The sequence below is a fragment of the Caenorhabditis briggsae genome, assembly GCF_000004555.2.
Source record: "Caenorhabditis briggsae complete genome, chrX, whole genome shotgun sequence".
Taxonomy (NCBI): Eukaryota; Metazoa; Nematoda; class Chromadorea; order Rhabditida; family Rhabditidae; genus Caenorhabditis; species Caenorhabditis briggsae.
The window spans coordinates 7,836,932-7,861,210 of NC_013491.2; the positions used below are offsets into that span (position 1 = coordinate 7,836,932).

At 40.2% G+C, this 24,279-nt stretch overlaps 3 protein-coding genes and 1 non-coding gene across 4 annotated transcripts; 2 read left to right on the forward strand and 2 right to left on the reverse strand.

The window, feature by feature from the left end:
- Window positions 1–874: 874 nt before the first annotated feature.
- Cbr-lin-32 lies at window positions 875–1,742 on the forward strand (the record flags this gene model as incomplete). The annotated part of the gene is made up of 3 exons (XM_002644237.2): window positions 875–1,029; window positions 1,078–1,225; window positions 1,599–1,742. The coding sequence occupies 3 exons, from the start codon at window positions 875–877 to the stop codon at window positions 1,740–1,742; spliced, it is 447 nt and encodes a 148-aa protein (XP_002644283.2).
- Window positions 1,743–3,372: 1,630 nt separating this feature from the next.
- On the forward strand, window positions 3,373–3,444 carry CBG28610. The gene has a single exon. It is a non-coding gene (tRNA).
- A 714-nt stretch (window positions 3,445–4,158) lies between these two features.
- Cbr-hex-1 lies at window positions 4,159–6,941 on the reverse strand (the record flags this gene model as incomplete). Its single annotated transcript, XM_002644238.2, has 10 exons — window positions 4,159–4,354; window positions 4,635–4,757; window positions 4,804–5,064; window positions 5,113–5,288; window positions 5,337–5,567; window positions 5,618–5,830; window positions 6,333–6,448; window positions 6,502–6,627; window positions 6,677–6,803; window positions 6,852–6,941. 10 exons carry the CDS (start codon window positions 6,939–6,941, stop codon window positions 4,159–4,161), a joined length of 1,659 nt encoding a protein of 552 aa, XP_002644284.2.
- Window positions 6,942–10,246: 3,305 nt separating this feature from the next.
- Cbr-peb-1 lies at window positions 10,247–12,870 on the reverse strand (the record flags this gene model as incomplete). The annotated part of the gene is made up of 6 exons (XM_002644239.1): window positions 10,247–10,348; window positions 10,398–10,979; window positions 11,031–11,246; window positions 12,182–12,358; window positions 12,406–12,507; window positions 12,751–12,870. The coding sequence occupies 6 exons, from the start codon at window positions 12,868–12,870 to the stop codon at window positions 10,247–10,249; spliced, it is 1,299 nt and encodes a 432-aa protein (XP_002644285.1).
- Window positions 12,871–24,279: the final 11,409 nt, after the last annotated feature.

Below are 24,279 nucleotides of genomic sequence, written 5' to 3' on the forward strand. Positions count from 1 at the left end.
TAGACTCGATTGTTGCAAGAAAAGATTTAGTTATGTTAGTTCATATCCCTATGCTCACACTTTAAACTAATTTATTTCATTTTCTGTTAGCGATATCAAAAATTAGTCAACTGATAAAATTTTCGTTTCAATATCACCTACATTTTATCAGTTGACATATTGCCGGTATATTTTATGCAAAATGAGATAATTGAGCTCAAAGTGCGCAAACAAAGTGTGATTTCATTAAAGCAAATACGGTATATAGAATTTTTGATAGTACCCCATTCCATGTGATGATCGAAAACAAAAATATGTTTTTCAACAAGATACAACTCTGGAAAATTATCCCAAAAACAGGGTTACTATAAAAATAAAATGTTTCATAATTATCAATTTTTGAAAACAAGATACAAAGTTTTGTATTGTAACTTTCTGGATTGCTGTAAAAACAATCCTTTGTCAGTAATAAACACACACACACACACACACACACACACACACACACACACACTTTCCAGTTTATCATAATATTTTGATTCTGAGTTTTCAGTTTTAAATATTCCTACATCGTCACCCAGATAGTTTTCGATTATTTTCACTTCCCAGTTCTCCTTGTACCCAACCTAAACATTATTCAAAAATATAGCCAAACCGTTTCGTTTCTCCAAATCTGTAACGCTTCTTACACGCTCTTGGCCTTATACCGTGGCAGATAATTAATCACACACTGCCTCCTTTTCTCCCGCCACGCACCACTCTCAAGGAGTACTGTAGAAAGGCGGGCGGATGGGCGGAGCTTATTTGGTATCGTCTTCCTCCTTGTTTTCTCGGACCAGGACATTAGATAGTCACTCATTTCTATTTCAGTGTTGTTTGTCGCTCGTGGATCATCATGTCCTGGGAACAATATCAAATGTACATGCCACAGTGCCATCAAGCGGCTCTCATGTACCAAACTGTTGGTTCTATTCCATCTACTATGACCACTCCTCTTCAAAGCCCTAATTTCTCTTCTTTGGACTCGCCTCATTACCCAGAAAGTCTTTCGTAAGTTTAAGAATTTAGAGGTACAATTTATAAGAATTTATTTTTCAGGTATTACAGCACCGCCGGAGGAAAGGATGAAAAGAAAAAGTGCCGCCGCTACAAGACGCCATCTCCACAATTGCTCCGTCAGAGAAGAAGTGCTGCCAACGAACGGGAACGCAGGAGAATGAACACCCTGAACGTCGCTTATGATGAGGTATGTTCTGGGAATTAGAGAAAATTTGATCGCTAGAATTTTAGCTCCTGAGTAGTTCAATTCTTGGGGTTTTTTTTTCTGAGCCATTATCAGTGTGACTGATTTAAGTTCAATGCTTAAAAAAGAGAATGAGGACAAATCGTTTGACATTAATAGCAAATTTAAAATTCGAAATCATAACGGGAGGGTATATTGTAGGAGGTGCAAGCCTCTATGACATGAAGGACATATCTGGTAACAGATGTTATCCCTCTTCTCTCCCCTATACAAGTAATTTAATGTTTACCTCACTCAATTTCGCCATGCAATTTCATCAATTTATGAGCTTCGTGTCTTCCTTCTAATTCACAATTCATACGATTTCAATTTGCAGCTACGAGAAGTGCTTCCGGAAATCGATTCGGGAAAGAAGCTGTCAAAATTCGAAACTCTGCAGATGGCCCAAAAGTACATCGAATGCCTGGCCCAGATTCTCAAGACGGATGCGAAACCTGAAAATGTCAAGAACAAAAAATGATTTTTGTTAAATTTGTTCCAATTTGATATATGGGTTACGTGTCATCCTTCTATTTTTTTTTCAAATGATTCCTGTGTTTTTTAATTCCCTTATTTTCATAATTCTCACTTATAGCTTTTACAATTCACTTTTTCCTGATGTTCTCCTTTCGCGTTTTTACTTTAAATATATTAAATTCGTCTTGTACTTTTTTTTCAAATTTTACATGAATTTTAATCTTGATGCATCTCAATCCAAGCCAGTTTTTTTCAGGACATAAAGAGTCATTAGCAGTTTTTTGTTCAAGTACCGAAGATCCATAAAACTTCGAAATCTAGGTCTACGGTAGAGAAAACCATTGACACGTGCCGCGCATCTAGATAATAATCTTTTTAATGAAGGAAAGTGTCGATTGGCTGGGCAAGGGAAGGAGCCTTGTTTCTGGTTTTCCTTTTCGCGCAGTTTCTTAGTTTACGACGTTTTATTTTGAATTTGTGAAGATTGGAAAGGAAGAAGATGATGGAATACGGTAAACTTTTAGACAAAAGATATAAAGAATGGTGGAGGTAATATCCATAGTGCAATCTATCAGTCATACCTGTTAATCGAGTAGAACATCTAAGATGACACCTCGGTCAGAAAAAAACTGTCGAACTGTGAGCAATGCGTTTTTCTCTTGGGAAAAATGTCGTCTTACGATTTTTCATTGGAAATCATTCTTTAAACGAAAACTTTTTGTCAATATGATCATTTCTTTCCCGTCACCTTATTTTTTTTAAAGACGCCCAGCGAACTCGTCAACTTTGAGCTCAATTATCCCAAGTTTTGAAGAAGACAACAAAAATTTGTTAACTAATAAAATTTTAGCGATATTATTTTAAATAAGTTATCAGTTGACATGTTTTAGAGATCTCTCACAAAAATCGAGATAATTAAGCTTAACGTTGCAGATTTGGGTAGGCTTCTTTTAGAGAAAACACCAAAGCTTCTCGGAAATTTATTTATATTGTCTTAATATTTTTTGTCTTGTGCCCCTAGTCTGCTTAAGACCAAACAAGAGATTATCTAATCGAAAAAAAATCACATCCCTCAATGCATTACTGTCAATATGATCAATTTTTCTGGTTAGCTCCACTTCTGAACTGTGTTTCTTTTTGAAATTCAAATGTTTCGTCCCTCACTAAATATTTGCTTTAGACCATTAAATTCCTAATGGTAAGTCCCCAAAACAGTCGAATTTTATGCACTTCCGGCAACTGGAACTTTCCATAAGTCGATGCCAAATGCCAATTTTCGTTATCAAAAGATGATCACGAGTTCCTAACACCCACAAAAAGAGAGTTATCAAAAAACTGGGAGTCATGACTTTGTTCACATGGTGTGATGCGGTTAGTTCAGTTTTGCCTATGGGACATAATACACAGAATCATATGGTTTCGGTAATTATGAAATTTTTGGTAAGACAATGATGGCATAAATGACGCTGTTAGGTTTTAGATTTGTTTCCCTTGCAATTCTGATACCTCAGCAATCTGCCAATTGTTGTCTTGTGTCACTTTCTTCGCCCTCTCTTCTTCTCTATTTACACAGTTTCCACCTCCTGCTGCCTATCTCTTATTCTTCAACAAACTTTACTATCTCTGCTAATGTGTCCTCGGTAGTATAGTGGTGAGTATCCGCGTCTGTCACATGCGAGACCCGGGTTCAATTCCCGGCCGGGGAGAAATCTTTTTGTTTTTCGAAACACCTTATTGTTTCCATAGAACAAAGAACCAATAAACATTTGTGCTTTTGCGTAATGCTCAGTCATCCAAGATACCGCCAAATAGAGAAGAAATCAGTTGACGGTGATGATCTATCGGATCGTAAACATTTGATTGTTTCTGTGTGTGTGTGTGTGTTGCCCCCAGATGTTGCCGCTTGTACCATCATCACTTGCCGCCCGCTAGCCGGAGTCGACTGGATTACGCAACCCACTTCTTTGTAGAAACATTCCGCATGATAATTATGTGGACCGTATTTTTCCGAGATTCATTTCTCACTAAATGACCTTTTGACGTCTGCCCTAATAAAAAGCGGTACACGAGAAGACCGGTTAACGAGCAGGGAAAAGGGGGGAATACCTGTACAACCTTCTTTTTTTTGATTACGCAACCGCAATCCTTTAATTGGCAACAATATGAACTGTCACCGCGCGTATCTCTAAAAGATGCCGCAAACATCTGCTCCGAATTAAATGAGCAGGTAAATGTAAGCCGCTTCCGGATAAGCAACAATAATGTTTGGTAACAGGTCGAGGTTACTGCGCTTCCATTACGTTTTCATTAACAAAAAAGCTTCATTTTTCCAGGCGATTCATTTTCAAAAAAAAAATACAAAAAGCTGAGTTGGCAACAACTTGTGGCATCTTTAAAGAGGTTTTAACATGGGTCATTTATTAAAGCTCCGACTTGGTCGCTGGAGGCTCATCAAACTCGAATGGACAATAGTCGGGATTGTTGTTCGGCTGAATACGGTATCCTCTGGAGACCAATCTACAACGCAGTTCGTGCATTCGGGGCCACGCGTTTTCGGCTTTTTGTGTCTTTTCGGCTGGTGACCAAAGTCTTTCGGCCGCTGCTGACGCTCTTGGCCTAAAAGTTTCAAACATCTTGAAATGGTAGTTGCAAGTTGGCACGTTTTAGAAATTAAATATGCAAGAAAAATGTGTCAAACGGAAGTTCTTTGGTAAAGCAAAAAATTCTAGAAGAGGTCCTTTTTAAAAATGAAGACAAAGGGTTCAAAATTTTGCACTGTAATGATAAATAATTCAGTTCTCGCAAAATATTCAATGAATAGTAGGAGGAACTAAAAATGTAACATCTTCAAGAGCTAACTAAAAATACCTTTACAGTACCCATAACAAACACTCACCATAATCTAGCTTCAATATTAGTGTTATCCACCAACTCTCCCCAGATCGCAGCTATTCCTCCAAGCACTAGATTTTTCTGAGTATCAGTTCCATTGAAACTGGTTGGGTCACAGTAGTAGTATCTGCAATTTATTTCATTTTTTCTCTGATTCAAAATCTTCAAGGCACCTTGAGTTGGACGGAGCAGTTCCACGAATCTCGTCTCTCCAATCGGCGCCGTACTTGATATAGTTCAAGTACCAGCATGCGGACACAATCACCGGAAAGTTTTTCGATGTGATATTCTTCACCTGCTCATAAATCTCCTCGTGTGTATTTCCCTTCCAAATATGGATAATCGAGTTTGGATCGGGAATGTTGTTGTCGAACACTTCTTGCCAGAAGATTGGTTTGCGTTTCAATTTGAGTTTTTCCACAATAGAAAATAGTCTAAAATATGTTAAAGTTGGAGAGGAAAAAAGGCAATTTGAGAATCACTTTTCGAAGAAATAATTTTCAAGGAGCACAGTATTATTTCCAAATCCCTTCTCATCCATGAACTTCCGAATTTTTTTATTCCGGACCCAACACTCCACAATGTAATCTGAGACCTCATCACCACCGAGATGCAAAAACTGATCAGGGAATGTTTCAGTGACCTCTTCCAGGAACTCCTGAATTCAAATTTTCATTATCTTTATAGTTTTCTGAAGCTCCCTCACAGCAAGAAAGTCAAAATTGGCATCATTCATTGGATCCACCAAATTTGGCAAGAATGTTTCTTCTCCCTTCTCATCAAAACATTCGGTTAGAAAACCTTTGCGACCCTTCCAGGATGAAGTGTGTCCCGGTAAATCGAATTCAGGGATGACACGAATACCACGAAGTCTGGCAAATGCAATAACTTCAGAAATATCCTCTCGAGAGTAGACGTGACGAGGAGAATAGGCACCCTGAATATCAATAAGGACCATGTCTAGTTATATTTTAAGAAACAACTAACCACTCCATGAAGCTCTGGAAACTTCTGAGAGGTGTACGGGAAGGACTCACTGTCCACAAGATGCCAATGGAGAACATTGAGTTTGTTCATTGACATGATCTCTAATTGGCGTTTGATAACGTTTAGAGATAAGAAATGACGGCTGGAGTCGATCATAATTCCACGAACCGGGAAACGAGGTTTGTCAAAGATTTCAGCTGTGCGGATTTGATACTGGAAGATTTGAAATACAGTACTGGTCAATAAGATATACAAAACCATATTCGTCAGTTTAGTCGGGCATTTTGATCATTTTCAGGAGTCTGGAGCTTGGCTGTCAATATTTAGTTCAATTTGAAAATTTTGGAGGATACAAAACAGACCTAGATGGAATTCTTTGCAACTATTTTCTGATTGCTGGGGATCACATGTCTTATCACGTTTTCAGTACCAAAATGTGCCAAAAATGGTGTTTTTCACAAACAACTGAAAAACTAGAAAATTTTTCAAAATTCGGATAACGCGAAGTTTTCAATCTAGGTATGTTCCTCTAACATTTTCAAAGTGATCATTCACTTATAGCAGTGCTCCAGACTCTTGAAGAGTGTCAAAACAACCTAAACCAACATAAAATATGTTTTTGCATGTCTTATTGACCGGTGCTCTTGACCCGTAATACCGGCAAGAAAATACCAAACGTTAACACATAATCTGTTTTACAGTAACCCTATCTCACCTCTTGAGACTTCTGATCATAAAAAACCAGATGACTCAATGTTTCCATTGCGCGAAGTGCTCCCCATACGGTTTGTGCGTTAATGACTGCCTCCGAGACACTGACACGCAACAGATCTGCAATACAGATAGTGGTCTGTAGTTTTTTAACCAATTATAGTAAAACATACACTCCTCACTAGCTCCGTGAACTGGTGGTCCTCCTGGGCACTCTTCTTTCACTGTGACTGTGATAATGAAATCTTCAGTTCCACCGGTTTTCATCTCAACTGGGTATGGAAACAACCATTTGTTCACTGAATAATTCTTTTTTTTTGGTTTTCATCAATTAACACTGGAACTCACTATAATTGTCCGCCATTGCCAGGAGAACATCGCAATCCTTCTTGTCTCCAAGATCGATTCCGATTTTATCATAAGTAAGCGTACGGTTCTTGGAGCCGTAGATAATTTTCTGTGGGAGAGGCCATACCTGCAAATGAACCAATCAATTTTGATTGTTTCGCTTTTCTCTTTATACCCCTCCGACACTCCAACGATCCGGCTCGTCTCGGCCATAGAACCACGCAAGTGTGGAGGTAAATAACAAAGATAGAACTATAAGTCGCATTACCTGGAAATTAGAAATTATTTGTAACAAAACACTGGAGAGAGATTAAGCGATTTTTAAGCATTAAGATCAAGTTGAAGGAGAAGAAAAATGACCGGCACGACTTGAATGTTTGCCTATTTCACTTTTTCATAGCGGTCTTTCTCGATTCGTGAAAACGCTTTATTTGACTTTCAAAAAAGTTTTTATCGCGCTTCAGCACTTTTTTGTTCGATTGGATTTGGACAACTTGAAGTTAAGAAGAAGATAATATGAGAAACAAAATGGTCCTGCACTAAAACACAGTGGGGCACTCAGGAAGTCATTAGACATGCTGAAGTCAGCAAGTGTATTCCGCCTTGGGCGAGAAAATGCAGCAAAAAGGAGAATAAACGAAAAATTTGGAAACCAAAGCTTAAGAGAGGACGATGCAGGCGTCAGATTGTTTGCCTTGAAAACATCATATAAACAAAATCGAATCCATTAAGCTAAGTTTTCCAAACATCAGAAAGTCATTTAACTAAATTGATAAACGTTTTCTAAAAATCGTTCAGAACACTCTATTCCTTAGTTTGTCTCGGAGCAGCTAAACAGAACGAAAAAATAACGCAAGTAGATTGAAACGGCGGAGAAAAGGTCTCTGGGGGGATTTTGACATGACCCTTTTTTCTCAAAATGTGCAAACATCGAGATTGTTGTTTAGTCTCCTCCACCAAACAGTCTTGCCTTGAAAACAACCAAGGGCGTAGCTGATTAAAATGGTTATATAGAAAGAGGGGATAGGTAAATTACACCGAACACAACAACATGATGGCCCATGATATCAGTGTTTTGTACAAATAACATTCTGTTGTTCATGTATAGAAACAAATGTGATAAGATTCCTTGTCGGGTGCCTAAAATGGTGTGTTTGGGAAGAAAAGAACTTGTCCTAGTTTTTTTCTGACCCTTCCTGTAACAACCTGCAATAAAAAGTTTAACAATACCTCAAAACCCATTTGTTAATCTTTTCCACCTTTCTCTCTTGGAAATTTGATTCAGAGTGATGCAAAAGAGAGAGAGAAAGAGAGAAGAGATATTTTTCAAAAATAAAACTTCTCTTATCATCATCTCGAGTTTCACAAGAGAAGGGGTCAAGAAAACAGCTGGCAATCAGCTGGCGGCTCTTTCAATCATCAGTTGGAAAAAAAGTGGTCGGGCAAGAAAAAAATTGCGAGAACATAAGAAAACGAGATTAAGAGATTTCTGGAACTTCAAGAGCACTTTTGTTGGGACTAACGATTGGACGAATAATGAACTTAATGAAAAATCATTGTGTCTTTCTGAGACAATAGGAAACTTTGAGCTTTCATTAAACTTCAAGTAACCGCTTCAGTTCTTCAGTTTGTGATGGATAAAATTTTCTGAAGCAAAAATAACTGTTTTCTCTGAAAGAAGCCCACCTTATACGTGCACATTGAGCTCAATTATCTCGGTTTCTATGACAGTTATCAAAATTTTGTAAATTTGCCAGAGTTCAACCAATATTTTTTCAGTTGACAGAGTTTTGATATTTCTCATACAAACCGAGATAATAAAGCCAAAAGGGCACGTATAGGGAGATCTTCAATTAGAGGAAACGCGATGAGTATTTTCAAGCTTCAGATTTCAAAAAAGTGTTGTTTTAACGCAAAGAAAGAGTCAGATTCACATAATATCAAGTTAAGAGTCAAATTTCTAATGTGAATCTTATACTTTTAGGAAAATGAGATTTTTGTTTAGATTTTCAGATTCTCCAATAAAAAAATTTTGAAATTTTAAACAAAACATGGAATCATTTAGAAGACTAAAATGAGAATACGAACATTTTTCTAATGAAAAAGATTGAAAATTGTGATTTATAGAAGGTTTGAAATCTAGATAAAATCTAGACACATCCCAAGAAACGGTTATTGTGGAAAAATCGTTGAATTTAACAATTTTTGATTTTTCAGAAAAAAATTTCAGAGAATATTTATCATGAATGCCAATTGCGACTATTATCCAGTTTTGACCTCCGGGGAGTAATCGAAATTTTGAATCTTTGTTCTTTTTTCAAATTTCGGAACGTAATATGGGTTATTACGCTCCAAAGATTTTTTGAAGATTAGACTGAAATGCGATACACTAATAACTTTTTCCCCGGCAGTTTTTTTGGATTTGTTGTTTTTCGGTAGAGGGTCATCAACCACTTCACTTTCCGTGTCCCATATTTTGAATAAAAGTGAATTTTCGGCGCGACGGTCAGTGCCTTCTCGTGCCCCAAAACTTTAATAGGCGTCAGCGACGTGAAAAATGGCACTGGTCTCTCGTTGTTCGCCATCTGAAAAGCTTCCTGGCCATTGCATTTAGTCTAAACTGGGTCACCATGGTTTTTCATCGGTTTTCGAATCGGTTTGTGTATTGCTAGTCTACCCAAAAAAGACAGTCTTTGCAAAAATCTTTCTATTTGATCAGATCTGGTTGATATAAATTGACAGATAACTTTGGACAAGAGAATAATACAGAAAACCATAGAAATTTCATTATAAGATCATACATGTACCGTTTTGAGATTGCACAGTGCAATTTGAAAAACAGATGAGGAGTGAAACTGGGCTAATTATGATAATATTTTTTGGAGGATGATGATACAAGCATAGGATACGACATAGAAGCATTTTTCACCAAGTAACCCGCTATAAGTGAAAGAAAGTATTGGTAGTTATCCCAAAACAATAAAAGCTGTGAATAGAGTTTTCTTTAATGACTGAATTTGGATATCGACAGTTTGAGAGTGGTTTTTGGTGAGAAAGAGGAAGGGAGGGAGCACCTACCTAAAACGGTCGGAGTAGTTTACCGGTTTTTGGAGAGTAATATATTATAATTTCAAACACGAATCGAGATGTGTGTGAGAAGGGAAAATACAAGCCAAGTGGGGAAATATGAGAATTCTGGAGGATGGGGTTGGAAAAAAAGTGAAGGGGACGATTGACTGAGGTGACGAGAGGGGGGATCAGGTATCACAATTTTTTTTTGAATGCTGGCCGTGTGCCCGTTGTGGTAAGACTAACAAAGGAAACAAAAAAAATATTAATATATATATATATATATATATATATATATATATATATATAAATAAATAAGTTATAATCACAATAAAACAAACTTGACTAGTTAAACGGGGGTTTTGGAAAGGTAAAAGCGGGTTATGACAACGGAAGTGTGTTGGGTACCAGACCCATGAAAGGCAGTTGGAGTTGAAATCAGGGGAAACTTTTGGTGAATCTTTCTCGTCCAGCGAGGTATGTATCCAGCAAATTTCAGTATTAACACGCGGCGGCTCGTCGACATCTGCCTTCATCGCAGCAGCAAATTCGAATCACACGGCAACCGCAGCCAGAGGTCAGGCATCTGGATACTTTGATTTCCTGAAAAACAAAAATGACTAGACAATGATCACATGGTACTTTAAGCTACCTCAACGGTCTGTGTCCCCATGTCATTCTTCATTGGGATCGGTCGGAGTAGGCTGGCTGCTTGAATCACCGGGCTTGTTTGGATGGCGGCAAGTGGTGGCAGTGGTTTCAGGTCTTTCAAGTTCAGAATCTGTGTTGGTGGAATCGCCATTGAGGCTTCTTTCGGCATCTGTGGAGTGAAACTGCTGACAGAAAGGTTTGAAGAGAGTGGAGCAGCTGGCGCTGTTGCAGCCTGAGTTGGTCCCTGGCTGTGTAGCTGATGCTTTGAAAGTGCAGCGATCGTTGAAAGTACGTCTAGTCCGCTTGGGTTGAGCATTGCGTTTGCCCAGAACATTGCGATCGGATCTTCAATTCCACCCATCCACGAGTTGTTGAAACCGTTGAGTGCGGCTGGTTGGAGCAAGTTGCTGTGCTCTTGTGGTTGATGGATTTGTGGAGGATTTGGTGGAGGGATCTGGATGGTGGGCGTCGTACTGAATGGAGATTCTACTTTAACCATTGAGATGGAGTTATTAAGGAGGGGAAGGAATCCAGTGATATCGTTGTCCATTCTTTGCATTTTGAATACATTCTCATCTTCCTCCTAGAATAGATAAAAAATCAGGTACTGTTACGAAATATTGTTATTCCTCACCTCAATTTCAATTTTCATTCTTTTCAATGGGTTTGTGGACGTCTTGCTCTTTGGCTTTCTTGGCTTGCCTTCCTTATTTCTGGCAGATACTAGGCTCTTTTTCAGGCTTTCTTTGTTATCGAATGAGACTCCTTCGCTCAAATACATACAAGCTTGGTTGATAAGGTCCCCAGCATCGTGGTCAGGATTTTCGAAGGCAGCATTGATGAGTTGTGACTGAAAAGAAACTTTGTTTAGCTTGATGGAATCTCCGTAGAAGGTCAAACAGATTTTTCAAATTTCAAATTTTGCTTTTCATCGTGTGTGGCGGCGGTGAATTGCGTCACTATTGACCTCTTCCGCGACGACCCAATACTCGCCCTCTCCCGAATTTCAATAAAAGTTCATACCACGGACAATTTGAATGGCATCGTTCGACTGCGCAATAGATCGGAGGATAAAAGAAGAATTGGCGCATCTAGGTTAACGATTCGGGTGGTAGGGCGCGGCCTGGCCCCGGCGCTTGCCGATTGCCATTCACGGCTTGACCTTGGCAAAAGCGTGCGGATCGGGCTGATGTTTGCGAATTATTTGCGGTTCAACGGAAGCGCCTCCTGTGGATTGCGACACACACCTGGGACGGGAAGGCCAAAAGTTTTGCCGCCGCCGTGCCACGCGCGAAATTGTTTTATTTGACCTGACCAAGTTTTCGCAACTGACCCACGGACACCCTGGCGCTACCATCCTCCGCTCCGAATCGGAATCGCCGCGCATTCGATTGCCCTTTTAACTTGTATGTACATAGACAGTTTCGAAAAGTACTTGAAAAGGGCTGATCGTATTCCTCTCTCCCGATCGGGCGCCATGAAGTGACATTCAAAGGTTACGAAAGATTGGGATTATACGACGGCACGTCCCTCAGGAGTACACGGGCATGATTTTTTCGAAATTGGGTTCAAACGATTCGCACATGACGTTTTTGAAATTTGAACTTCTAGCTTAGCCCCAAGGAACCAATTGGAACAAAAGATAAAAAGAGATAAAAGAAGAGAGTCAGGTGGCAATTTCCAACCTTATGATTTCGTTGCTCTCATCTGGCACCGCGCCAACTGTAAAGGACACAAGCTCTTTGCCTCTACGTTAAGTCATACTCTTCTTTTTTTCTTTCGTACCTTGATGAATTCGATCTCGGCGACACGGTGCTTTGGCGGATGATTGTGCGTATTCTTTGTGCACGCGTTTGAGTTATCACTCGTCGTCTCAGCTCGACACTTGCACCATTGGCCATCATCAGGCATCTTTTTGGCGCACACACATCGCCATGATTTGAAGTTCTTTTCTGGAACAACCTGAAAACAACAACTCGTGATGATCATCACTGGATGGTCTTTGGTACCTGATAAATGTTGTATCGATAACCCTGATACATAAGTTTTTGGTATCCTTTAAACGATGTGACGATTTGTGGGATGTCTGGGTTGTAGCGGATGAATTTTATCTGAAAATATTTATTTTTATATTTACCCTTTTTGTTTGGAGTAAAGTGCCAGAAAAAGGAAATGGTGTTTCCCGGTGTCAGGTTGTTTTGAAATTCGTGTAGGAAGCGCGAGTCCTAATAATTTTGCCCGCCTGTACAAATACGCTTGGTCAACTATGCAAACTGTTCCTCACTCTCTCTCTCTTTCAAAACGGTATGTTTACTTTTCGGACAGTCCAAACAGTTATCTCGAAGAGTACTCACCTTTTTCTTTTCCTTGTCCGGTGATAGTGGCATACTGCTCACGCTAATCGGTGAGATGGCGGAAGTGTCAGTAGAGGAAGACGAAATGTCGGAGGATAGTGGCTTTTCCAGACCCAACATTGTCTGAAACAAGAATACCATGACGGTGATGATGTTCAGTGAACACGAATTGAGCAGTCGAGTGACCTCTGATGAATTAAGAATTGAACTCAAGGTGACTGGACAGATGATAAGACAGATAGAAAAATAGACGATATGACCAAGCAAGAGATATAACAAAAAAAAACGAGCGGACCAGCGGTGAGTAAAGAAGGGAGCGAGGTTCAGACACCTAGAATCAGACGACTTTTTTTCTCATCTTTCTCTCCGCCCCAAGGTGTCCTGGCACTATCAATTGGGGCGGACAAAATCAGCTGATGGAGGGGCAGTCGTCGGGAACAAAAGCGAGAGAAGAAAAGGCGCGTGCCATTTGAACTGATAACCTATCGTGGCAGGCACCAACCGGCTGCCAACTACTCTAAGGGGCCCCGCCAAATACTGTTATTAAGGATGAGAGAGGTTGCGCGAGTGTGAGAAAACAAGAGAGAGAGAGAGAGAGAGAGAGAGAGAGAGAGAGAGAGAGAGAGAGAGAGAGAGAGAGAGAGAGAGAGAGAGAGAGAGAGAGAGAGAGAGAGAGAGAGAGAGAGAGAGAGAGAGAGAGAGAGAGAGAGAGAGAGAGAGAGAGAGAGAGAGAGAGAGAGAGAGAGAGAGAGAGAGAGAGAGAGAGAGAGAGAGAGAGAGAGAGGTAAACGGTAGCCGGGAGTAGAGAAAAATAGGAAGGATGAGTGACCGACAGGTAGAAGAGAGGCACATACATTAACTACTGACTATACGGAAATTGGCGAGAAACATGTGTCGAAACGAGATTGACACATTCTCATCATGTTCGAATTTGGTAACTTGCGGTTAGTTGGGGTTGGTAGAGAATAGTTAACAAAATGAAATTGACAGTTGTTAAAAAAGAAAAAGAGATATTCGAAATGTTTTAGAAGAAAATGCATAGTAATGGAAAGTTTTTCGATCTCATTATTCATTTGACAACGGAGATAAAGAAAGAAAATGTTGATATCGCGGGAAGAGAGTAATACAGTAACCAGTTTCGATGGCACACATTCCGCAACATGCAAGGAAAATGGTGGTGCCGGGGTGCGCGGCGGCGGCTTTTGACTTCGTTTGACCCACAATCTCCTCCTTCCTTATTCCCGTCCGCCTGATCATAATACTTTTTTGACCGCTTACTTTGGAATATTCCGAGAATCGTGTGGCGCGGAAGATATAGTAAAGGCATAGGCGCGAGGTATATAACGAGTACCGTTTTAAGTTTCACTTTTTTTTTGTTTTGACGGAGTGGCGCGAGAGAGGGGGTCATCGACGAAGTGAAAGTTTTTGAGGAGTAAAAATGACCAGGAATGGACAGTGCTGCGAGTTTTGGTAAATAAGCACCGAACAGACTGCGAAAAGCTATTATAGTTTGGGATGAATGCCAGCGCGGCGATTACCAGGAAAAAAAGGGGGACCGCCCCGCATGACCTGCGCGGAAGACACGGATTGACACCGGATTGATGGATTCGGGAGGAAAGGCAAAAAACCGCAAAATTAGGTAATTGTCAGGCGCGAGATTTGGATCATCACATTGGCGGAAGCCATTGTCAATTGCTTGACCGCTGCGGGTGGCACGGTCAGGCCCGCACAACCTTGGAAGGTACGATTACAGGGTGGGGGATGTTGCAAAAATGTTTCGGTCTTCTTTTTCTACGTCTTCTCATTTCCCTTGAAAAGTGCAAGGTCCTTTTTAGCGAAAAATGGCGTCTGAACAGTTAGTACCAGTGTCGACCATCTTCTTGGAGGTTGCAATAAAATCGAGGAATTTAAAGAGTGTCTAGTAATCAGTGACCGCCAAATATATATATATACAAACAAAAACCTATATATTTTCTTATCAGTTTTGTATATGCTCTGTTCAGCGAAAAATTACCGATCCAGGAACGGTCGGGCACCAAGTGGACAACAAAAATATTTACTTGGCACGGGACACATGCTGATAATTCTTATTTCCGTAGTTTTGGAATTACTTGGAACTGTATGAAAAATAGGTGAAGGTTGAGAAAGGAGTTGAAAAGGAGGAAAAAAAAATTTTAGACTGTATGCCTTCAACTCACTAAATTCTTCAACTGGTAAAAACTCCGATGGCGTCGTATGGTGCGAGTAAGGGGGCGGAGGCAGTAAGGGAACGGGGTCAGGTTGCCTGCCACGACGAGGTAGAAGGCCTTTACGTCCTCCTTTCCCTATTCTTCAACATCTTATTCTTCGTTTTCAATCGGCCGCCCTTCTCCCTAAATGAACAGCCAACCGCCAAAACATCCGCGATCCGATGGTGTGAGGCACGCGCGCGTACGTCGTGCCCTGAACCATTAGTATCCTCCGGAGGAGGTGGATGATGATGATGATGATGATGATGAGGAGAGAAGAAGAAGCGTCGCCTAACGAAGAAGGCATGAAGACAATCACAGAGAAGAACCATGGAAGAGGTGAAAAGGCGCAACCTCCGCATAAAAACAACTCTCGAAATCCGCCTTGTTCCGACGCTTCTTTCAACTATGGTAACCGCCGTCTCTCGGCAGCAGCAACAGCAATTTGGCGCCAGTCGGCGAAACAACTCTCACTTTGGACGTTTTGCCCCCAATTTTATCCCTCTCAATAAGGAGGAGGTTTTTTGCATCTAATTATTTGACCGGATGTTCAAATCCGAATCCTTCTAGCAAAAAATTTCGGAACAAATTTTATTTGAAGCAAAACAGAAGATTGAGACATGGAGCAGAAACTTTTGTTTATACTAACTAGGAATTTCAATTTTGTAAAAGCGCAAGAGCTGGCCATCAATTAGTCAAAAAACGCCAGCTCCGCCATCTGGGGTTTGTCAGACAGGGTGATGGATGGGAGACCCCTATGGCAATCGGGAGGAAAAAGCGAACAAAGCCGTGCCAGTCTCCGATCGGGTCACGGCGAAATAATTTATCGGGATTTCGTAAGAGATGACGGCGATAGGATTCGGAAGAAAGGCATCCAGAAAAAGTTGAAGATATGATATCATATGTTCAGGTCCAGGACCAATCCCGAAAAAAAAACTTTCCATTTGCCTAATTTGTCCGAAAAAAAGCGAAAGAAGCATTTTGGAGTCAATCTAGTCGAAAATGAGTGAAAGGCGATTTTACTTTCTATAGCTGAACCTTGATTTGGAGAAAGTGAATAAAGAGGGGGCATGGTCAAGAAGCTTGGAGAAAATAAGAAGAGTGGGCATTTACGCCAAAAAAAGCTGAACACACTAGTCTTGACAACAGCTTCTGTTAGAGACCAAATCTAACAAGCTGAAGTGGTAGAGAGGTCTAGAAATTTAAAATCAAGATAACTACTGAAAAGGGGATAACGTGAGTAAAGTGCGTTGGCACCGCCCATCCTTTCCATTTGACCCCGTACTTTCGAGATAAGTAAAAAACCGAGAGAAAAGATGATATGGTAGATTAGGGCGGAACACTAGTACATGCCCTGGTACAGAGGACAAAAATTAAGAGAAGAAGATAGGAAGAGAAGATCTCGGGTAATTAGGATACTATGTGTAGATTAACCGCGTCGCACTTCCGAGACTACGAACTTTAGAATTGAGACAGAAAATACAGGGCACCAGGGTGATTCTGAGAGCCAAGAAAATTGTGAACAGTAGGAAGGTATGAGCTTGAGCCCATATGGAAATGGGCGGGGTAAGTTTCGACAGTTGAGGAAGTGGAGCCATCCGAGTTGTGACAACCACGGCGGCGGGTGCCCGGAAGGAAGCACACAAACACCATCAAGAGAGAGAAAAAGTACAGTACGAAAGGTCTCTTTCCGCAAAGGTGAGCCCTCTTGGGGGGGAAGGTTTTACGGTAAACAATGACCCTTTGGGGCGTGTATTTATTGTGCTTCTCTGGCCACGTCTCGCGCAGTACGGAGAGTGGCACGTAACGCCACTGACCAGGACTGAGTGCAAACTTGTAGGACTCGGTCATATATCTCGCACTTTTCTTTAAGGGCACCACACTCTCTCGAATTTAGTACTGTATATTGTTTGGGGTTCCTATGGTTTGGTTGTCGCCGCCGCGAGCCAATCTTCTTGTTGCTCAATTTTGAACTATCTTCTTCTTTCCGCGTAGAACGCTTTTCGCGAACCACCAATACACATTATGAGCAAGAAAAGGAGTTTGTTTTCTTTTCAGAATATTGTTCAACGTTTTCAATCAAAACTTTTTGATATAAAAGATGAAAGCTGTGAGGGTATCACAATTCGATTGGCAAAAGCGGACAATAGACATGATGGTTACGCAACAAAAAAGTTTTTTTTCGCGCATTGGTCATGTCCCGGCGCCTAGCACCGTCCGGGGCTCGCGCAAAGGTCGCGGCGCCGCGCTGAATCATCCGTCCAGCGGGGGCCCATTGATGTATTGCGTCTAAGTGGTACTGTAAACTGATATTTTGATTTTTAATAATGAAAAAAAAAACTGTCTGAATGGCACTGGTACGAGTTGGTACTACCATTTGCCATTTGGCTCCGAGCAACATTTTTTTTACTTAATTGAAATTAAAAATGACATTGCAAACCAAGAAAAAAGGGTATAGACTGATAAAGGATGTCTAATAAGTTAGAGGGCAAAACCATCAATTAACAATTCACCAGAGATAACACGGCAAAACTTTGGAAATTAGTGTTGCACGTGTGGTGGGGCAGAAAAAAATTAGTAGAGGAAAAAAATTTAGGAGAAGGCCTTGAGGCCGCCTAGAGAGCCATCAATTTCTTGACCTCGCAACTCGACCGTTTTTTTTTTGTTTTAGTATTACTACGGCAGATTGAAGGGATAGAGAGGCAGTTGATTAGTGTGAATTCAATTTATATTCTTCAGCCGAGTTTTTCCATAGAATTGTGACATCTCAAAATGACCTAAGGAGTAGAAAGGCCTCTTACGCTAACAAAACAACTGAAATTCAGTTATAAACTTTGCTTTTTTTGTAAATCAGGAAACATTTTTAATAGTTTGAACTATTCAAATAATATTTCAGAAAAAAATTAAACAATATTGAAATATGAAAAACCATGTTACCGTGAAACCTGTAATGAAAGAGCCCCAAAACTGTCAAGTTTGAGCTCATGTATCTCGTTTCCTAGAAGAAATATAAAAAATTAGTCAACAGACAAAATGTTTGTGATATTATGATGAACAATTCATCAGTGAACGACTTTTTTATATTCCCAACAAGAACCGTGATAGAGTGGTTTAAATTTGAAAGTTACAGTGCCCTTCCTTCTAACACAGGTAATGTATAATAGGTAAAGGGAAAGACTAATAGGTAAAGTCTAATACAGGTAATACGTTTCAGTTTTCAATTTTCATATTTTCTAGAAAAAAAACTGCAACTTTGTTCCTTGAAAAAACTAAAAAATGCTGGTCACAAACCCTCAAGAGGTAGAAATAGAAAACAGTTGTACAAACTCATGAGTCTCATAAAAAAGCTGAAAAGCCTGAACAAACTTTGGGTGGCGGTCACACTCACCTGTTCGAGTCGCCAGCAGTTTGGATCTTTTTCAGTCGTGGTCATCATCGATGAGAAGAGTTTCGTGTTTTGTCAGGGAACGAGAGAAATAATAAATCGTAGTGGGTTCTCGTCTGAAAGAAGTGGAATAAGTACATATGCTTGAACGAAGAGCGGAAATGAGAAATGCTGAACGTTGCCACCCGGCGGCTGTTCTTTTAGGATTAATGTCCTTTCAGATATTAATCATGCTCTAAAAGGAACAAAAGGAAAAATATCAACTAACGGAAATTAGAAGGGGAGCTCAATTTTTTGACAATTCTTTATAATGAAAATGCCAAACAAAAAAATATTTGGCTTATAAGAAATCTATGTAAAAAACTGAGTTTAACTTTTCAGGAAGCTATCAAGACCACTCTAGATCAAGTTTTTGGAATTCTCAGGAAATAGGAAACTTTGAGTTTGGAAACGAGAACAGGTAGGTGGTGGTATATGGTGACGACGTCTTCGCCGGACGCGCGGATTGTTGTTGTTTGTGGCAGTTTCTCGCGCGGATGCGGAGCGACCCCGACGCGTAATAGTATGCTGGCGTGGAGATGCGCAGGCAGATACAAAACGCGGCGTGCGGGCACTAAAGTTCGTGACCTGTGATAGGTCGCGGCAAATTCGGAAACCGATGGTTTTTGGGGCTGAGGAAGGAGAAAACCAAAAAACGACGAAGGCTCAAATAAATGACGAGGCGGAATACGTGATTAAACTTTTCCTCCCCTCTACAGTTCTTTTTTTTCAGTGCGCGCTCGCTCCATTCCGGGCCCAAACCTCCCTCGATCGTGAGACACTCCTGTACTACTTTGTCCGGCAAACTTGAGAAGTGTGCCGCTGACTGACCCCGATGTTCAAAATGGAACGAAAAACTAACCACGAATCACATTGAAGTACAAAAAATCTGAACGGAAACAACAATTTTTTTTCTAATTATATAGGTATTCTGACTTGAATGGTCCCTGGAGTTGTTTAGCTTACGACAAGCGGCAATATGTCGTCAATAATTCAACCTTTTGCCACCTGGGAAACAATGACGCCACCAAAAAAACCGGCTGTTTTTTCCTATCTCTCTCCGGTTCTATTTTTCCGACTACGGAGACTAGCTGTGAAAATTACGTGATGACCAAATGATTTATCTTATCTCTTTCTCTCTCTACTTTTCTTCATTTTTCTGTTTAACATGAGATACAGTTAGTAGTTGGGCCGACGATCTATCTTTGTTGTCGCGGTGGTCGTCAGTACCACTTGCCGTGCCGATTCGGTGCCGTCCAGTGTTTCGCATCGGAATTGACCAGCCAAAGGTCGTTCATTCAATTTGACTGTGTATTATGGCAACGACTACTGAATTTGCGATCAGGGTGGGAGGCAAAAAGGGCAAGAGAAGGGGATCCCCGATTTTGTGAGGTTTTTTCAAGCAAAATGGGGTCTGATTTCTTAGTTTTTTTGCTCTGCGTAGTAAACTGATAAAAGAAAATCACTGATAACACAAAATTCATTTTCTGCGTTCTGAAATTGGAACTCATTCACAAGATCGCCCACGACAACAACACAAACTTTCAAGTAACAATACGGTTTCGGTTTCGATTTCGCATTCAATTGGTCACTCGCCCTATAACAAACGAAAGTGGCCGAGCCAATAAACAGACAAACATTTCCGAAAATTGAATAACTATACGGTTTCGCATCTGGTAGGCAAATATGGGAAGCGGCGGCCGACCTTTTCCACTGTCTGACGCGTCGCCCCGAAAGTGCTATGATCCTCCGAGCGCCGTTGGTGGACCTTCGTGACAGCGCCGCCGGCCATCACTGACTGTGGCTCCGCGGCCATCCTGGACCCTTCCCCTGTTTGTTTTCCCAATTATTCCCGTTCTACTTATTTGGACTTGTGCTCCGCACCAACTATACGTACGTGGTGTGTTTGTCGAGTCTCTCTCTCTCTGAATTGTGCCAAACCCGTGCGTCAAAACGTAGTGAAAGCGGCTGGTGTGGTGCGCGGCGCAAAAGTTTTGAGCTTCGATTCCGATAGTCACCCTAAATTTTACTTCCTCGTTTCGTCGGGGCTCTCACTGAGCCGGCGTTTCCTTCCGCCAATGCAAAGAAATACGATCGAATGACAGTAACGTAAAACGGTTTCCATTCTTACAGACCCCAACATTGTTGTATGGGGGTCGAGATGAAGAGAAGAAGACATTTCAATTAAGTCTTCTTCCTTCTCCACACCATCCGTAGACGTCCTTCAGAAGGACGGTTTCGCAAAAATTGTGCGTGTGTGTACTTCTCCATACCATGCCACCGGGCGCTAAGTACTGACATACTTTTTTCACATCTCGATGCAATAGGTCATCACATCGTCGCGAGAAATTGGTTTGCATCTATGGGGTCTTGCGTAATCTCTACAAACTGATTACCTCTGACGGCACCACATACACTTTCTCTAATCACTTTTTAAGGAGTAACTGGGTCATCTGGGAATCCCATTTAATAAAACTGATAGAACTCACTGATCCCTCAAGTGACGAGGGATTCTTGAAAGTCCTGTCTCTGCTCCCAAAAACAAGACTCGAATTGGCAATTGAGACCACTTGACAGATTGCCAAATGTGCACTAAATAAACAGATCAGACATGTGTCTGACAACCTATCGTTTTTTTTTCTTGTCTCGAATAGAGCAAAGATGAGCAACCCACTTGGCGCCCAAGATTTCCTAAAACGGAAGAAGACGAGTGATGATGATAAACAAACATAGTTTAGTGACAAGCGCTTTTGACTGGAACAAAAATGTTTTTTTTCTGATTTTCAAAAGGTCATTTTCGGTCCACGGGGTTTTTCTAATGGCAGGAACTGGCACGAACGTCAAACTGCTTGCTCAGCTTGCCTTTGTTTCGCACTTTTCAAATGTTGCGGGAGTGTTCAGCGGTTAAAAGCCAGAGGATAAAAGAAACGGGGTTGATAAAATTTAAAGTTGCGAGCTAAAATAATTTTTTGAGGCTAGAGAAAAATGAAACATTTAAGACAAAGATTTTCATAAAAATTGATTGTTGCTGTGAATGCTCAAATAGAAGCCCACCCTATGAATCTGTACTTTGCATTCTATTATCTCGGTTCCTTCAGGAGATATTCAAAATATGTGAACTGATAAATTGTTGGTGATATTATGAAACACATTTTATTCGCTGACAAGTTTTTGTTATTCTCCAAAAAATTGAGATGATTGAGCTTGAAGTCCATATATGGGGTGGCCTTTAATAAGTCTTTACACTAGATCAAAGATTTTCAAAGAAGACCGAACCTTGATTAAATTTATAAATCTCATCAATAAATAATTCAGAATTTCGAAAAAAATTTCATAAAAATTAAAATAACAGCTTCTAAAAATTTTTGATGTCTATGTCATCCAGTTTTTGCGCTTTGAAGTGTGATATCAAAAATTTGGAACATTTTCAGCATGAATACTCGCAGAATTATTACCATTCACGCTCATCTGGTTCGCTTATTTCAGTTAATCTAAATTTCAGATACATTTATTTTCATACTCTCTCAATCTTGGCCCGGCCCGGGTTTCAAAAATTTCAAAAAATTTCAGTTGATTTTTGATGAAATTTTTTGAAAATAATTATTCTAGAGCAAGAAATTTATCCCAGGACCCTTCTCAAAGCTGAAAACGAAGAAACTTTGATAAAATGCTCCAAAAAATCCAGGTTTCTCTCAAAAAATGACTCTTTAAAATTTTTGCCTCAAAAACCCGGGCCAGCCGGGCCGGGCCAGTGGAAATTCCGGCACATAATTCGGAGGGTACAACAATTCGGGGGTACAAGGGGGTAAAAAGTAATTTAGGGGTACAAAATCCACAATTCGGGGGTACAAACTAAGCCTTTTTTCCGGTGTTTTGTACCCTCGAATTGATGATTTTGTACCCCTAAAATGCTTTGTACCTCAATGACTCCTAAATTTTTGTACCCTCCGAATTATTTGCCGGAAATTCCTCCACCAGCCCGGCCCGGCCCGGCCCGCGACATGTATCTTTATTTTTTTTAATCCAAGTTTTCTCCCTCTGACTCTCACAGTGTTCCCTGTCTGGCAGGCAAAAGCGTATATTTTCATTTTCCAAGTGCACCAGAGCACAAAAAGTTGTTGCACAAGATGCTTATGCGCCACGGCAAAAAACCGCGGTAAATGCTTTATGAGTCAATGATATGTGCCGCGCGCAGCAAGCTGTGTGGCCGGGCGCTGGCCAACGTCAAACAACCTCAGAAGACGATATATGTCTTTCTCCTTGGGTATATGCTCGCACACGCAAAAATGTTTGTGTGTCTGTTTGTGAATTTTTTGTTATGTTATAAGTGATGATGATGAAAAAAAAGAAGAATAAGCTTCTTTGAGCAAATGGAATGTTTGAGTACGTATGTGCGTTATGAAAGAAGTTGGCTCACTACTGACCATTAGATATTTTTGCGAGTCACCAAAAAGACAGGAATATTTGTATGTCCAATGGCATATGACCACAGTGGTGATTGGTCATTTAGTGTTCAAGACAGTGTATAAAAATCAAGGAAATTGGAATAAAGAAATATGAAATATAGAAAGACAGAACTTGAGGAGCGACCATCTCTATAAAATATTTCTAGAAAACTTTTATTGAAGCAGCGATCCGTCAAAAATTGTTTGGGAACAAACGGAAAAAACTCAGGAAAGAAGGAAAAATAACATTTTCAATTTTACAACTCTCGGAGGTGGGCATCCACCCACATTTTACAAAAGTCGATTTGTTGCCAAAATATTTTTTGAGGGTGTCTATCAGTTCAGGAGTTTGAAATTGCCTATGAGAAGAAGAATGTTGAAAATTATGTTTGCTCGACAAAAACGTCTCATACCGTATGTTCTTTGACATGAACCCATTCAAACTTTCATCTTTTAGTATAGTTATCTCGATTGCTCTGAAATAAATCAAAAATTAGTCAACTGATAAAATATTGTAAATATTATGATAAAACATTGATCAATTGACAAATTTCAATATCGTTCACGGACATGGAGATAATCGAGCTCAAAGTTGACAGTTTGAGTAAGCTTTTATGAGAGAAACTACGATATTTTGATTAAGTTCTAGTGAATAAAGTCAACTTAAAGTCCTGAAAATGTTTTCCAGATTTTTCCATTGCACGGAAAAATTCAAATTCTACCAAACGGAAAATATATGATCGTTGTAATTTAGAAAGTTCTTGTTTAATTGTGATGTTATATGTCGTTTATAACCAAAAAGTTCCAAAAATAGTAATGAACAAAAAATGTGTCACTTTGAAACCATTTTTTTCTTGGTCCGGTTGATGATTGAAAAAATGGAAATTTAAAATAAAACTGACAAAACAAAATCTCTGATATAGACGTTTTTTTGAAGAATTTGAAACATCATTCATTGAAAAAGGCAAAATGTGATTTTTGAAAACCCGGTTTGGTAACTGTTCTACTGGTTTTACACATTCAAAAAACCATTTATGAGGAAGTTTTAAAATTTGTGTAGGACTGAACAATTTGGTTATTTATCACTTCAATGGCTCTATTCTACTTTGAAAGTACAAACGCGATATTTTTTGTCCGGTACTAAACAGCTCAATTGTGCTATGAAACGATATCTAAGTTTTTGCCCTTTGGTTACGAAATCCCTATTGTACGAAACGTGTGATTACGTGTAATCAACCCGATTTATCCAGTCTCCGCTTGCTTAACAAAAATCGAATCTGCCAAGAAGCACGAAAAAAATCACGTCAGTATACCTTTCTTTCTTCTAAATGCTCCATTCTCCCCCCTCTGTCTCCTTCCGGTCATCGTTTACATTGTGTTGTTGCTGCTGCTCAGTCGCGACGCCTCGTGGGGCGGCGCGAAAAATGCGGGA